The 14,194-nt window shown below is 38.6% G+C and overlaps 1 protein-coding gene across 7 annotated transcripts in view; it reads left to right on the top strand.

Moving 5' to 3' along the window:
* The window catches only part of CCSER2 (coiled-coil serine rich protein 2), a 62,140-nt gene extending 48,701 nt beyond the window's left edge, over positions 1–13,439 (top strand). For 3 of the 7 annotated variants that reach the window (XM_063164002.1, XM_063164001.1, XM_063164003.1), the window contains one exon: positions 8,210–13,439. In XM_063164002.1, coding sequence (XP_063020072.1) covers positions 8,210–9,028 — 819 coding nt within the window. In that variant the 3' untranslated portion in view covers positions 9,029–13,439. Of the gene's footprint in view, positions 1–4,453; positions 4,494–8,209 lie in introns of all 7 variants that reach the window. The other 4 variants (XM_063164004.1, XM_063164006.1, XM_063164005.1 and 1 more) reach the window with 2 other exon arrangements.
* The last annotated feature ends 755 nt before the right edge of the window (positions 13,440–14,194 follow it).

The raw sequence follows: 14,194 nt of genomic DNA, 5'->3' as shown, positions 1-14,194 counted from the left end.
CCTCACCGTGTTCCAGTAGCAGCTTCCCCTTGGCACGCACCGTCCATCTCGTAGTCTCCTCCTCTCTCAGGCAGATCTCCAGGCATACACCATAGTCTGTGCCTAACAAAGCGCTTCCTGCGGCCAGCCTGCCAGCAGCTGCCACTTACAGCTTCCTAACAGTCATTAAATGCCAATAGACCTCAGCAGTTCTTCAGGCAAACCCGAGTAGGCCCTTGTTTCCAGTCCTGTCTTAACATCAGTCGTGCTTGCTGCATTTCCCTGTTTTCCATGGCTGTGATGCACTCTCCTGTCCGTGTGTCTGTCCTGTTTGCTCACGCGCGTCTCTGCGCGCGTTCACGTCAACGCGTCATGGTTGTACAGAAGAGTGTTGCTGGGAAAGTGTCACTTGCATTGTCTCTCACAAAAAGTTTTAACTTTTCAGAATGGCTTCCCTCAAACTAATTATTTTCCCCCCATCTCCCGGTATTTGTTGTAAAAAGGCTTCTCTTATGTTGAAGTGGCTGTTGCACAACTTGCATGATTTATTAACGTTCCTTATGTGCTAGCTACAATGTGGGCTGGTATAAGATGCATTTGTTCACTTGGCTTGGATCTGCAAAACAAAAGACAATTGCTGATTTTAAAACTGTGTGCTTACGTAGACATAGAGAAATGGTAAGTCTTACTTTGTGCTTTGGTATTGCATTTTGAACAGATAAGTGTTTGAAGAAATATAACTACTTCATAACGCTAAAGTTATATTTTTTTAATGTACTGTAATTTGCAAATTACAGTGTTTGCCTAGCAAAGCTCAAGAGTGTATTTGGACAAGAAATAAAGGCAAAGTAAAATAATGGAAACAAAGTAAGTTTTCCAGGGCCAATGCAGATCTGAAGAGTAAGCTGCACCTTGGAGAGCTAAGCTTACATATATTTCACACTGCAATAATCTTTATGTACATCAATCACCAGGAAAAAAATCTAATATTTTGTAAACTGTGCTTCAGATACTCTCTTGATGCTTCTGTGACAATGTTCATGTAAACAACTCATCAGGAATGCACAGCCTGTTTCATGGGCTTTCTCTGTGCAATAAGGGATGTGCTTCATTTCTCTGTGGTGTTTGATGTGGGACTGTGTGTGTAATGAACATAGAACCCCAAAATCTGATGATTGTGCCTTCTGTTGCTGAGTGGAGGGGCCAGCAGTAGCACAGCCTGGGTGATTCACTGTCCTACCAACAGAGGCTGACTTCAAGGAGATCAGTTTTAGATCTAAGGATCTTATAAATGTTATGATTTTGGGACTTGGAGACTGACTGGAGAGTCAGAATGGGAGGATGCTGTCCCAGCTGCCCCGTGAGCCTCTGGTGTGACATCATTCACAGTGGCTGCTTAGCTGAAAAAGAAAACTTTGCTTGCTAATCTCGCTGGTTTTCTGAGCCTCCACCTCATCCCTCACTAACAAGGGTGGTCTCTTATTTGGGATTCCAAAGTAAACTTTTGTTACTAAAGCAGGCTGGATTTTTTAGTATGCATCTTATATGTTGCATTCGATGAATTGCTAGTAAAGGAGGCACAGTCAATGAAAATGGATCCTTGACTAATTAACCTAAACTATAACAAATATATTGTTTAGGAAAGTAAGTTTCCACTATTGGAGTGTTCCTAGCTTTTTTTCTTTCAGACTTAGGTTTAATCTATGGAGCAACCCTGGAAATAAAAATAAAGTATACATTAGGAGGTTCCTTAGACATTTTAAATGAAATTCTTGAAAAATCAATGATTTATCACTGTGTGAACAGTTCTGTAAAGTAAAACAACACTGGAACAGTCACTAATTTTTTCCTTCTTTCCCACTTGGTTCAGTGGTTTCAGTGTTCAGGTTTTGGAGCTGGTATGAAATGCCAAATATGCAGTTTTAAGTCAAATGCTGAGCTAAGTATCACCACTGAGTGTAGGACAGCCTGAAACACCAATGTCAGTGTTCTTTTGCACTAATACAGAGAAGATGATGGGAACATGAAGTGTAGTCTCAGGTTTTGTCTGGTTGCGTTTTCAGTATAGACTTGGCAGTCAAGCACTTCTTTCTTAACTTCTGGATCCTGAACCTAAAATACCTCTCTGCATCTGAATTCTGTAGGTTACTTCACTGTGCTGTTGATGGATACATAGATCACTTACAGGCACTGTAGATTATGAGGGTGTAAATCTGTAAACCGTTCATATTACAGTGTGTAAACAACTAAAAATAATTTCCCTCCTGCTGTACAGGACAGGAAATATATCCCTGCTAGGTAATATTACACTAGTGTAGGTTTATGGCTCTCTCTAAGCACCAGTCACAGTGTCAGCACACCTGCTGCAGAACTTGCCTCAGGATATCACTGCACTGCAACACACTTCAGCTTTGGATGTATGTTTTTCACTTTTAATGACAATTACTTTTTAATACTTCCACATTTATTAATTTCATGTTTTTGCACCAGCCTCGGAAACAATTGAGCAGCTTGCATTTCATAAACACTTTTATAACAGTACATTAATTCTTTCATTTTAGGAATAAAAACCAAATAATTTTGTTCCTGTGATTCCCATGTGTCTTGAACAAACTCCTGTGTAAGGGTCATTTATTTTTCTTTTGATCATGGAATATATTTTGATGACATCTCAAACTTTGTTCAATACAGTTAAACCCTTTCAATTTGTGTTCTGGAAATGAACCAATTATGTGGCTCTAGAAATAAAGATTTAGAGAACACATTGGTAAGGAAGCTATCATGAGTTTGTGTTGTAATACAAGAATATTACACCACCTTCTCTAGGCCCCTCACCCTAAGTGCTTCTCCACACAGAAATGCTGATCAAAACCACTTTGTTATTCAAGCATTGCAGTTGTTGCATCTCCACTTACTGTGCACATCCTGGAGGAGTTATTTCAACTTTTTGCATGTAAGCATTACAGATAGAAATAATAATAATAATAAGCAATGCTAGTAGGTGACACACAGCTTGTTATCACCAGGAAGAAAGCTGCTCTATGCCCAGATCCAGGCTGTGCTTTTTCACACATTTTCTTTTAAACAAAGACACCTTGCTGAAATGTTTCCAAAGCTTTATGGACTGCTACAGCTTTGTAGGGTATACAGAGTTTTGTGTTAGCAGAAACAAGTTACTTCAGAGCATTAGCTGGGAAGTTCTGTGACAAATTATTAAAAACATCCGGGAATCATTACATTACTGCCTTTTTTATGTAATTAGTGTGCTCCAAGAGTGTTCAGCTATATGAAGAAGAGGTTTTTAGGAAAAACTCTTTTCCTCCCAGCTTCAGTACTTGCAGAGTCAACTACAAGAGAAAGGACTCTTGTACCAAACTAAGTTTATGTTTGCAAAAAGCCCCTTGATTTTGTATATGGTCATATTTATCTGCTTGCTGCACATATATCCATATTTGTGGATCAAATACCTGCCTTGATGTAGTTATATATTACTTGAAGTAATTTTTCTTTGAAAAAATAAAATTTTCCAAGTTGGGGTTTCTGTACAAACTTGCAGAAAGAATAATAATGCTTTGCCACATTACCAATTATTTTACTAGCCTCATGGTTGTGGTGAATGATGCTTAAAAAAATACAATTGTGTCATTATTTGAGGTCATTCTCCATACTGCAGAATCCTGTATTTAATGCTGAAATATGGATATAAAACAGCTAGATCAAAGAGAAAGAATAAAAAAAAGTTCAAAAAGAAGGTATTAGAAAATGCTACAGATTTAAGGTGTGAAATGTTGATGTTTTCCAGAGGTGGAAAATGAGAGCTCTCTGGTGCAGCCTTTCAGCAGGGCTGTGTCTGCACAGGCCATGCTTTGAAAGTACAGCTTATCCTGTGCCAAGGCAGTGAGAGGAGGGGTGGCAGAACTGATGAGGAAATGAAAGAATTATGTAGCAGAGTTTGTTATCCTTCCCTTCCACCCCTTTCCAAAAAGAACCTGTGGTCGTTGTCTCTTCCAACTTGTGAGTTGCTAGGAAGATTTGAGTTATGAAAAATGAGGGCAATATGATCCAAGGATGGAATGCTGTGCCTTTAATGACCTTGCTGTTCAGGGTTAGATATTGAACATGCATATGCACAGATGGAAAGTTTTTTCTTTTATACAGTTTTGATAATACACACAAATTCTAGTTGCAGTGTTTGGAGTATAAGAAATGAACTGCTAAAAACCTTGAAGTTTTAAAAGCAAAGGTATTCCATGCAGGTCCTGCTGTAAATGTTTTTGTACTGCATTACTTAAATACTGTTGCTTCCTTGTTTCTTGAAGGAGGATTAAAAACCAGTGGGGGACACGGTAATTGCAATTGAAATGGTGAAAAGTTGCAGTTTGTCATGGCAATTGCTCATTGTTCTGTCTTGGTCCTCTGACATCATTGTCCTTGTCTTTTTCTTGTCTCTGCTTTCCATTATGCCATTGGCAAGGAGTTGAGAAGTTAGTCCATTACTTCTGTGATAAAGCGTGGTACAGTACAACTTCAGATTTATTCCCACCTCCCCCTCACGCGTTTTCACTGTTGGGTTTTTTCTTTGCCCTGTGCATGATGCATGTCTGTGGGAGATGTGCATGCAGTTCTCAGATTTTCCATTGCATTGCTTCCCTCCTTCCTCAAGACACTGCAGGGAGAAAATTATTTCATTCTACAGAGTTATTGTAAAGGGAATCGAGATGGGGATCAAGAAAACCAAAGCAAAACTGACGGGAATTTTCAGCTACTGAATGAATATCACAGTCATGACCACATTTTTAACTTCTTTAACAATCCATTTAATATCTTTCACCGTACAACATGATGTTTCAGTTTTCCAGCACAAATCTAATACAACCTCAGTAGTTTGATAACTGTACAACAGTGGTTATCCTTGCCATGGATGTCATCTTTCTCTGGATGATGTAACAGCCAGTTGTACTTGAGAGAAATAATAGAAAAATCTCTTAGGCTAACCAAGTAGAGAGTGAAAATCTTTATTTCTTGGGTAATTTTGGTTAGTACATCAGTATTTGGAAGGCTTTGAAGCTCTTGCCAGTACAGAAAAATCAGTTTCTTTGTGCAGAAAGGAGCACATCAAATGGACTTTGTCAAATGTACTTCCAGTTTGAGGAGGAGTGTCTTCAGTTCCATTGTACTTGAAACGTTTGAGTCCAACTTTGCATTTTAGGAGCATCCCAAAGGAGTGCAGGTGTTTGTCTACCTGCACGTTTTCTTCATGGGACATAAGTAGAAGTCTGGGTAGCATGGCAGTCAATTCCAAATCATGGTGTGTCCCACCCCAGAAATATTACCAGAAGTGCACACAAAACAATGCAGATGAAACCCTGTTTTAGGACTTGTGTGAAACAAAATACTGTGCCTGGAAGGCAGAATGCTTCTTGATCTATTTCTCCTCCTTTGTGTGATGGAATTCACCAAGTACTTCAGTCCTTCAGCTGGCTTATTGTTTTTACCAATAACAGGGTCAGAATTTCAAAGGCTTTCTTTGTCAAAGGAGAACTTGTATTTAGTACCAAGATACGAGCTGTGGGTGACAATAATGTCAGTGTTGGATACCTTGTGAAATGTTACATGCATATTTTGCAAGTGGCATTTTGCTGCTTTTAGTGTCATTTTGAATGTTAATGCATGTAGAAATTTGATGATATTAAAATCTGCCATTGTGATAATTGGACAGATCTTGAGTACAAATACACAATTACAAAGCAGTACAGTATTTAAAACGAGAGGGCAAAGATGAAACCAGAGCTTTAGTGTCCTCATAATTCTGAGCACGTAGCCATTTTCTATCTTAGTATCACCAACTTTCTGGGTAATAAGCTGCTTAGACCTTTTAAAGTTATGAAGGATAATGAGTGTATTTGGCTATTTTTGTATGAAAAATGCAAAATTGCCTGAAGGGAAGAGCTCAAATACTACCTAGCCTTTGTCAGAAGAATTCAAAATAGCATTATTGAAACCTTGATAGCTTTGTTGTACTTCATACGTGTCTAACTATACTTTCCCTACAAATTTAGCTTCTTCTGTAATTTACCAAGTTTTGAATTTTGCTGATTAGTATTGCTAGAATTATTTGATATTAAGTCAGAATTTTTATTGATTATATTTTATATTTTCTTGTGCTTTTGAAGAGTAGCATTTAAAAACCCTTTCTAGTTCCTAGAAGGAGAAAAACTTTCTGACAATTATTTTTTTCACATATGACATAATACTGTGGGCTATAAATGTTTTAATTTTATTTTTACTTCAAGTAGGACTAGAAAATAAGATTTATTTGTTGTAGTATTTGCATGGGAATTGGGTACATAGTGCTTTGATTTCTGCATTCATTAGCAGTTTTGGTTTTTCAGGTGAGATCTCAAATCAGTAAATCATTTTGGCTAACATCTGGCTGTCACCTCCTAGACTGGAAGGATAATAACTTCTGTAATAAGCACTGGAAAACGGAAAAAAATATCTGGAGGGCTAATTTTATTTAAGCTGTAATTCTCTCAGTGTATGCAATTACTTCTTTTGTTTAGCATTTCCTTCCTGTAGGATTGTATAGTTAAGAAGGATTTACAAAGTTAAGCTAGTAGCATAAGGAATAATGTTTTTGTACTCATTTGACACCAGTTTGGAGGCTTTTTTGCCTTTTTTTTTTTTTAATCTTTTCCCTCTTTCCAAAAAAGTCATGTTCTGACTGCTCAGGATATTTGCCTTACAACATGTCTATCAGTGATAGTGGATGTCACTGGTCCAGATTGTGCCTTTTCTTGCAAGATAACTGTTATTTTCTAAAGGGAAAAACTGTCCATAAATAAAAAATAGACTGAGAAACCTTGATTTTCCTGTCATTAACCTTTAAATTTTTTTTCTTGATGAGGAATTTTGAAGATTCAGTTTTTGGTAGTAATCCTGCCAGGGAAAAGATGAAAAGCCTAACGAGTCCTGAGATGGGCTATGGCCCTAAATGTGTAACAGTAATCTGGCATGCACAGCAATCATTGCATTCTTCCTGCTGATTCAAAGAACTAAAAAGACCAGACAAATGATGAGTTTTCTCTTTAGAACTTTTGAATAATTCAGGAGAGTGACTAAAATAACACTTTCAGTCAAATCTCCCAAACACAAACAGAGCTTCTTTTTTATTTACTCTATTTCACTAGTAAACAGAATAAGCCTGTTTACTGCGTACGTGCAGCCTGTTTCTGGTAAGAATCCAGGTAGTTGAGTGATGGCTAGTTGGCAGGAGTTTAGTTCCCCTCCTTTGTAAAGAAAATGAGAAAAATAATCCAAACCTGCTAAAACTGTAGTTTAGGTTTTAATAGATTTTGGGTTTTGCCACGAATTGCAGAATTTTTAGCGATGCTTCCAAGATCTGTGTCCAAGTTGCAGGTCTAGGATGTATTATGAAAGTAGTACACCATTAATCTTTTAAGTCTCTTTACAGGGCAGAGCAAAGAGAATAGAAATTCCCCAGAAGAGGTACTGGCAATTCTCTTATCTGATGCGTGTCTGATTAGATTGTATCTTCTGATAAAATATAAAATCTTCTCTTTATCCCATGGCTGTCGGTGTGGTAGAGTGTGGTCTCTACTTTCACATGAACTCTGCTTCTTTATCAGCCCATTTAAAATCAGTTCAAGATAAAACAGTTACCTAAGCTTAGCCACTCGCCTGATAAGCACTTACTTCCACCAGATTTTCTGGCCTCAGCAAGGCAAGGAAATGGCCTGTAAGTCCCTGTGGTCCATCCAACTGCTTTCCTGCCTGTGCAGTAAAAGGGCTGGGGTAGTTGAGGTCAGTATGCAGTAAGCAGAAATTGAAGCTGGATGCAGCCATTGTGTTGGGTTAAGCACTTGGTTAGAACTGATCTGCACCGACGTTGATTCTCGCGCTGTCCTGCAGATTTGGGTGAAACCATCAATCAGCCATGCCTTCTTCATCTTTCCTTTTTTAGCCGGTCGGTTTCCTTTTTGTCTTTATGTTGTTGTTTATTTCAGTGCTGGTATATTTTTTCCACTTCAGTTACGAGTTCCATTTGTGTGTGTCCCATGACTCATCCTGTTTTGCTGAAGTCAAAGTTTTGATTTAAAACCCCAGATATACAGCCCTTATCAAGCATCCAGTCAGCTCACGTTGGATTCTGAGTGTACCTGGTGTCTTCTCTGCCTAATATATTCTTGTATTATTTTCTCTTTAACAGCCTCAAGTACTACAGCCTTCCAGCAGCCTTCCCAATTCCACAGACCTCGCCCAGGGAAAACTAATAAAAACTCCACATATCGAGGCCCACAGTGAATATCCTAAACCAGATCTGCATGACAATAGAAATCATCAGAATCAAAATGCTGCAAGTGTCTCTCTCCCAAATAGCCTGAATGACATAAACTCTTCAAGAAGCGTACAGTTAAACACAAAAGATGAAAATACATCATATTTGGACAATTTGAAAAACAAAAACACTGAAGACCCTGGAGAGGTGGCTAGTAATAAGAAAGGTATACCACCTCGTTCTTACTATCAGACCTCTACACGAGCAGATGCTCCAGAGGTGCAGACTGGATTACCTGTGAAAGTTCAACCCTCATTCACAAACCAGGCTTCCCAGCCAAAGACTTCGAGAATCGTGAAGCCCCCAACTGCTTTAGTGCCTCCTACCATGGCCGTTCCCATACGATCTGCAGATCACTCCGCTGCTTCCAAGGAACGTGAGCTTCTACCACTGAGGAGTTCGACTCAGCCACAGCCAACATCTGGGCAGGATAACCTGAAGGGTAAACAGAGTCAGAAAGTGTCTAAACTTCGCCCACCAACTACGTCCTTCGTCAAATCCAAGCAAGGGAGCAGTCAGAAATCCACACCAGTACCTCCAGAGCCTCAGAACACCTCCCTCAAGTCCAACATCCCAAGGCCACCAGCGCAGAGGAAGGAGGGCGTGCAGACGCACTCCGCTGGTGCGCACTCCGGGGACAGCGTGCCCTCCGCTCGGCACTCCCGCCTCCCGAAACCAAAGACACACTGAGGCCATCCCGCACCTCACCCGCTGCCACGCCGTGTCCCACTCCCCTCTCGTGACTGCCTTGGAGCCTGCTGTACCTGCAGCCTGCAAATCCTGCCACTGTTCCAAACTGCATCTTCTTGAGGGTTTGCATTCTCCATCCTGCCGTGTTCTGAGGCTGATGTTATGAGCTGTGCAGTTTCTCTTGAGTGCTTTATTTTATCGTTGGTCTGTAATAAAGATAGTATTGCAATCTTTGTAGTTAAGCAAATACTGAAGTCTGTGATGACCACAAATGCCAGAATGCTGCACTATTTATTTCAGGATGGCAGAAATTATTTCTTACCTCTGTTTGAGTTATTAGACAATGAAATTGCTGTTCTGTTGAACTTCTTGGTTCTGAGTACTCGTTAGGTCAGAGTGGTAGAAAATTAGACTGACTAGCAGATGTTTTATTGGCCATAATTCTGACTCTGTATTCCAGAGGCCTATGCAAAAATCCTTGTATTTATCATTCTCTCAAGACTGACATATTTAATGTTATTTAATCTCATGGGTTGGGTGGGTTGTGTTGTTTTGTTTTGCTGTAATCTGAAGTAGCTCTGTTCTTTATTTATCCTGTTTTCACTGTTCACAGACGTTAGGCAGATTTCACAGGGTGAAACGAATCTTCTCGCTTAAACATCCTCATTTGTTAAATGACCGTGGTATGTTTTTATTGTGTTGACTAGACACATTACTGGGTAGATTCTTGAAATGCAGTGCTAAGGATGTTTGTCCAAACCTTCCAATGCAGGCTCTTAGGAATTGGTAAGTAGGGAGCCTCTGGGAATAAAGGGGTCCAGAACACCTATGTTGAGGTTGCACAACATGCATTTTAATTGATATTTTAAACTTTTATTGTTCTGCTTGTATTTATTGATTTCTGCTTAATATTGAAAGGCTCTGAAGTACCTGACTTGAAATTTTGCACAAACTTTGCCATGTGTGTAAGAATTTGAAACTATTTTACAGAAATAAAACTTATATTAAAAATGCAACTATTTTTTAAAAAGGAAAAAATTACCCCACTTATTTGCTTTGAGCAATCCTATTATGTCCTAATCCAGAGCTGGTACTCTTAAGAGTTTTTCAAAGATGTGGTGTTTTGGGTTTTTTGGATTTTTCATTTTCTTTTTTTTTTTTTTTTTTGGTAATTTCTGAAGACGTGCATAACTGGTAAGGAGCTTCTTGGGGAAACTAAGCAGAAAAAAAAAATCTACATTTTTGTGCTCTCTAGGAGAAGTCTTCTTTCTGAAAGTAGTCTTGGTGCACTCTGGGACCATGACACAAATGATGCAAGTTACATGTGTGCATATAGTGAAGCTTTCCAGAAATTTGTTGTTATGTCCCATCTCCAATTCTTCCTGTCTTTCCCATGACTTTCTTGGATGTTACTGGTTTTGGTATTTTTTTTCCTGTTCTCAAGTTGGTTTTAAAGTCAGCAGCAGAAGGTTGCTGCAACGATTTGGCCCAAAATCTGTTCCTGAAGAGCACATAATGTCAGTAAAATGCAACACAGTGTTAGTTTGTTCTAGGCTCTGGCTGTAGGACATTGACATATTACAGTATTTTCTTTGAGAGAATTATAAGTTAGTAGGTGTAGACATTTCATAAATGAATTCAGTATTCAGCTTCTATAATATAAGCCCTTTTACTGGGGGTATCCAGATGGATGCCTCAGTTGGGTGAAGGAAAAAAGAGTCATCTCACCTGAGTTTTCAGTAATCATTGGTATTCAAGAATTATTTTGGATTTCTTACACTGTAACTTTATTTAACTGAAGATAGAGCGGAAAAATGAAAAGCTTGGGGAGGGAAATGGGTAGGGGGAGATTCTTTTTCTGAACTACTTAGATCAGTCTGAAATAAGGGACCTGCAGGACCTTCTGTGAACTGAGGTGATGACAATGTAAGCAAGACATAGCAAGACAAATACTGTTAATTGTTATAGTTGGTATAGGATCAGAAACCACAGCTTGAGATTGCAGTAACAATTATGCTCTGGTAATAATTTATTTCCATGAAAAGCATTGAATTAGTAGTATTTAATGTACATTTTTACTTTCAATAAGAAAATAAAACTCACTTTTTATATTCCCCAAAACTAGCTCCTGGCAGCTAACTGTGTTTCTCAGGAGTTTAAAGACTGCTGAGGGAATGGTCAGATTCCTGGTTCATTTTCTGGTCCATATAGATTTCTATGGAAGGTGTGTTTTTTAAGTTTACTTTCCTTGAAGAGAAGCTGATTTTATTGTTAGTTGTATATGGTTTTGTGTAAAAATACAGTTTTCACTTAATGTTATTGACAGAAATTCATCATCTTCTGCTTCGTATTCTGGAGGTATCGCCAGCCTGATTTAGTGATGTTTCAATTTTTATGTTTACATTTAAAAGTATAGATATCTATACCTTTATTCATATCTGCACCTTTACTGAAAATTAAGGAGATAATCAAAGCAAATTAAGCAAAGAATATCAAGATGATCAAGGTTTTCATTAAAAAGACAGTTTCTAATTTTTCTTTCCAGAAGAAAATCTTATATTTATATGGGAGTGTATATATATATATTAAAGGAACATAAATAGATTATAGTCCTTTTTTATAGCATTTCCCCGTTTTGTTCTGACAGGTTAGTGAGACACTGAGCTGGAGCCAGCAGGATTTGATCATGGATGAGACAGATGCTAGCCTGGCTTGTGTTTGTGTTCAGCTGCTAACCTGGCATCCCTCTAGGACAACTGCATGGTTGGGCTCTTCAGACTTTACCAGGGAAGGCTCTGTTGCACGTATAGTAAGTCCAGAGTATGGCAAAGCCTGTCACGAGATGGGCGGCTGGGAGAGAAGTGGGGAAGTGAGGCTTGAGGCTTCACCTCAGTGAAAGATGGGGTTTGGGGAGTGATGGATGAGGGCACTGAGAGTGCTTGTCAAATGGGATTAAGTGAGTATTTTCAGGTGTCATATCTACCTTTTGGAAGGTGCAGATATATCATCAGTACTGGTGCAGATTATCCAAAATGTGTACATTTAAGTATTTGATATCTTCAGGGGTTTTTTTTTTTTAGGTTTATAAAACTGATTTATTGCCATTTTTTTTTGTTTTCATTTCTCATTCTTTTGTGCAATATTCACAAAAGTATTAAACTACTGTTCAGTATATGTGTACAGAGGCAATTACGCATTTTAACAAGTGAATAAACACAAAAGAAAAGAACAGAATTGCACTTTAAATGAGCTTTATTGCTTGGAGTTGTGCCTAAAATAATCTAGATGCCTCCTGCTGTGTGTGGCTTTTGTTTGAAACAAATTTCCCCGGTAGTGTTGCTGTTTCCAAGGTATTTTCACATCACTTTCACAGGATCGATATGCACTCTAGCATGTTTAAAAGCATTCATGTAGTGTACTGAGTTTTTGTTGTGCAATGACTTTAATTTAACCGTGGAATTCTAACACTGATGATACAGCCAGATCATTAATACCCTCCCCTGAAGCTAACACTTCGTACTGCCAATCAAAGCCAGTGGCAAAATTTCCCTAGAACTAGCATAGCTCTTAAAGAATAATGGTCCCAGAATATGGTTGTGAGAAAACAAGTGCAATATTATCTCTCCAACTTTCTCAAAATAATTACTAAGGCCCTGAAAATCCAAAACGACACAATTTTGATACAGTTTGAAAAAAACCAAGGGGTTCCTCAACTTTCCATTTTACAGCAGTGAGAGTAGGCATAGCAACCAGACTGCATTACAGGTCACAACAGTTCATCTCAGCCTTGATCTACATGCTGATTTGGTGTAACGATGCCTGAAAACTGAATACCATTTGCGTGATTTCCTTTGTTTGCATGTCACAGCCATATGCACATTCTAAAGTCTCATACTGGGGTAGGTTGCATGTTGTGGGGGGGAAGTATTTCTGGTTTTGCACAGCACATAATCCTCTTAATATGGACATTTCCTTGCCGTACAAATGGAAATCAGTTCTTGAATTGGGCTTCCGTAGCTGTTCCTTATCTCGTTACAGAGGCTTTTTCTGAGCAGAGTGGATTTCATGTGACCCTGGTGGTAGGGCTCAGTGTAGTCATCTTACAACTGTGCTTTCAAGGAAATTCAGTCACTGTTATGGTAAAGCTGCTCACTGCCTACTAATTGTAAAAGCACCACCATAAAACCAACATTATTCCCGTGTAGCAAAATCTTCAATTCAGTTCAATACTAGCTAAAACAAGAGGTACCCTTACTATCTGCTTTGTTGTTTTTGGTTTTTTAACCCAGGCCAGAGTAAATACTGTATATTGGAATTTGCTTGTAAAGTTGATTAAAAAACCTGTATGTAAAAATTCTTTCCTCATTGTTGCTCTAGTGAATAAAAATAAAAGTCATGATTCTAATAAGTATCTCTTTCTCTTGGCTATTCATGTCTATGCTTTTTCAAGTCATTGGTGCAAAATGCAGATAGAACTGTAGGCAGAAACTCTGGGGGGACAGGGAAATTAGACTTACATTCACTGTGGATTTTTTCTTGGAATTGTCTTTCTCCCACAGAAATGGCAGGCTTTTAGCATGAGACTTATTAAAGGGAAAAAGGAGGGGAAAAAACTCTTGGAAGAGCTAAACATTTTAATGTATTGATTGCAGATGAACATGGACTGACATGGTTATTCTTAAAGGTATGTTACGGCGCCTATAGTGTAGTTAAGACAACTATTAAATACTCTTCCTAAGTATTTAATGAGTTAAATTCTTTATCATAAGATACTCTGAGGGAGTTATTTCCTCACAGAAGTCCAAATGAATACAACGTGGGCAAATACACAAGTCCTAATTGTGTGTCAGAATTTTGCCCATGGTTTGAATGGTTTGCTGTTCTTGAGATGAAAGGGAATCTGCTCCATTAATTCATCTGACCTATTTCAGTGGATGGAAGTTCAAGTTTGAAATTATGATCAAAAAGGGAGGAAAATCCTGTAGTTTGAAGTAAGAACATTTAAAATATACTGCAGGCAGGCGCTTGTAATCTTTAACCTGATGTTAGCTTCAAGATGGCCTTTGAAAATTTGCATGGGTTTTGGGGTGGAAAGAGCTGCACAGGGTTTCCAAGTTCAAACCAAGAAGGAAGGAAGGGAGTGGGAATGAATGAATCCTCCTCCTG

Source organism: Melospiza melodia, chromosome 9 (assembly GCF_035770615.1).
Source record: "Melospiza melodia melodia isolate bMelMel2 chromosome 9, bMelMel2.pri, whole genome shotgun sequence".
NCBI lineage: Eukaryota > Metazoa > Chordata > Aves > Passeriformes > Passerellidae > Melospiza > Melospiza melodia.
The sequence above is the reverse complement of the archived record's forward strand: the minus strand, read 5'-3'. Positions and strand labels throughout refer to the sequence as shown.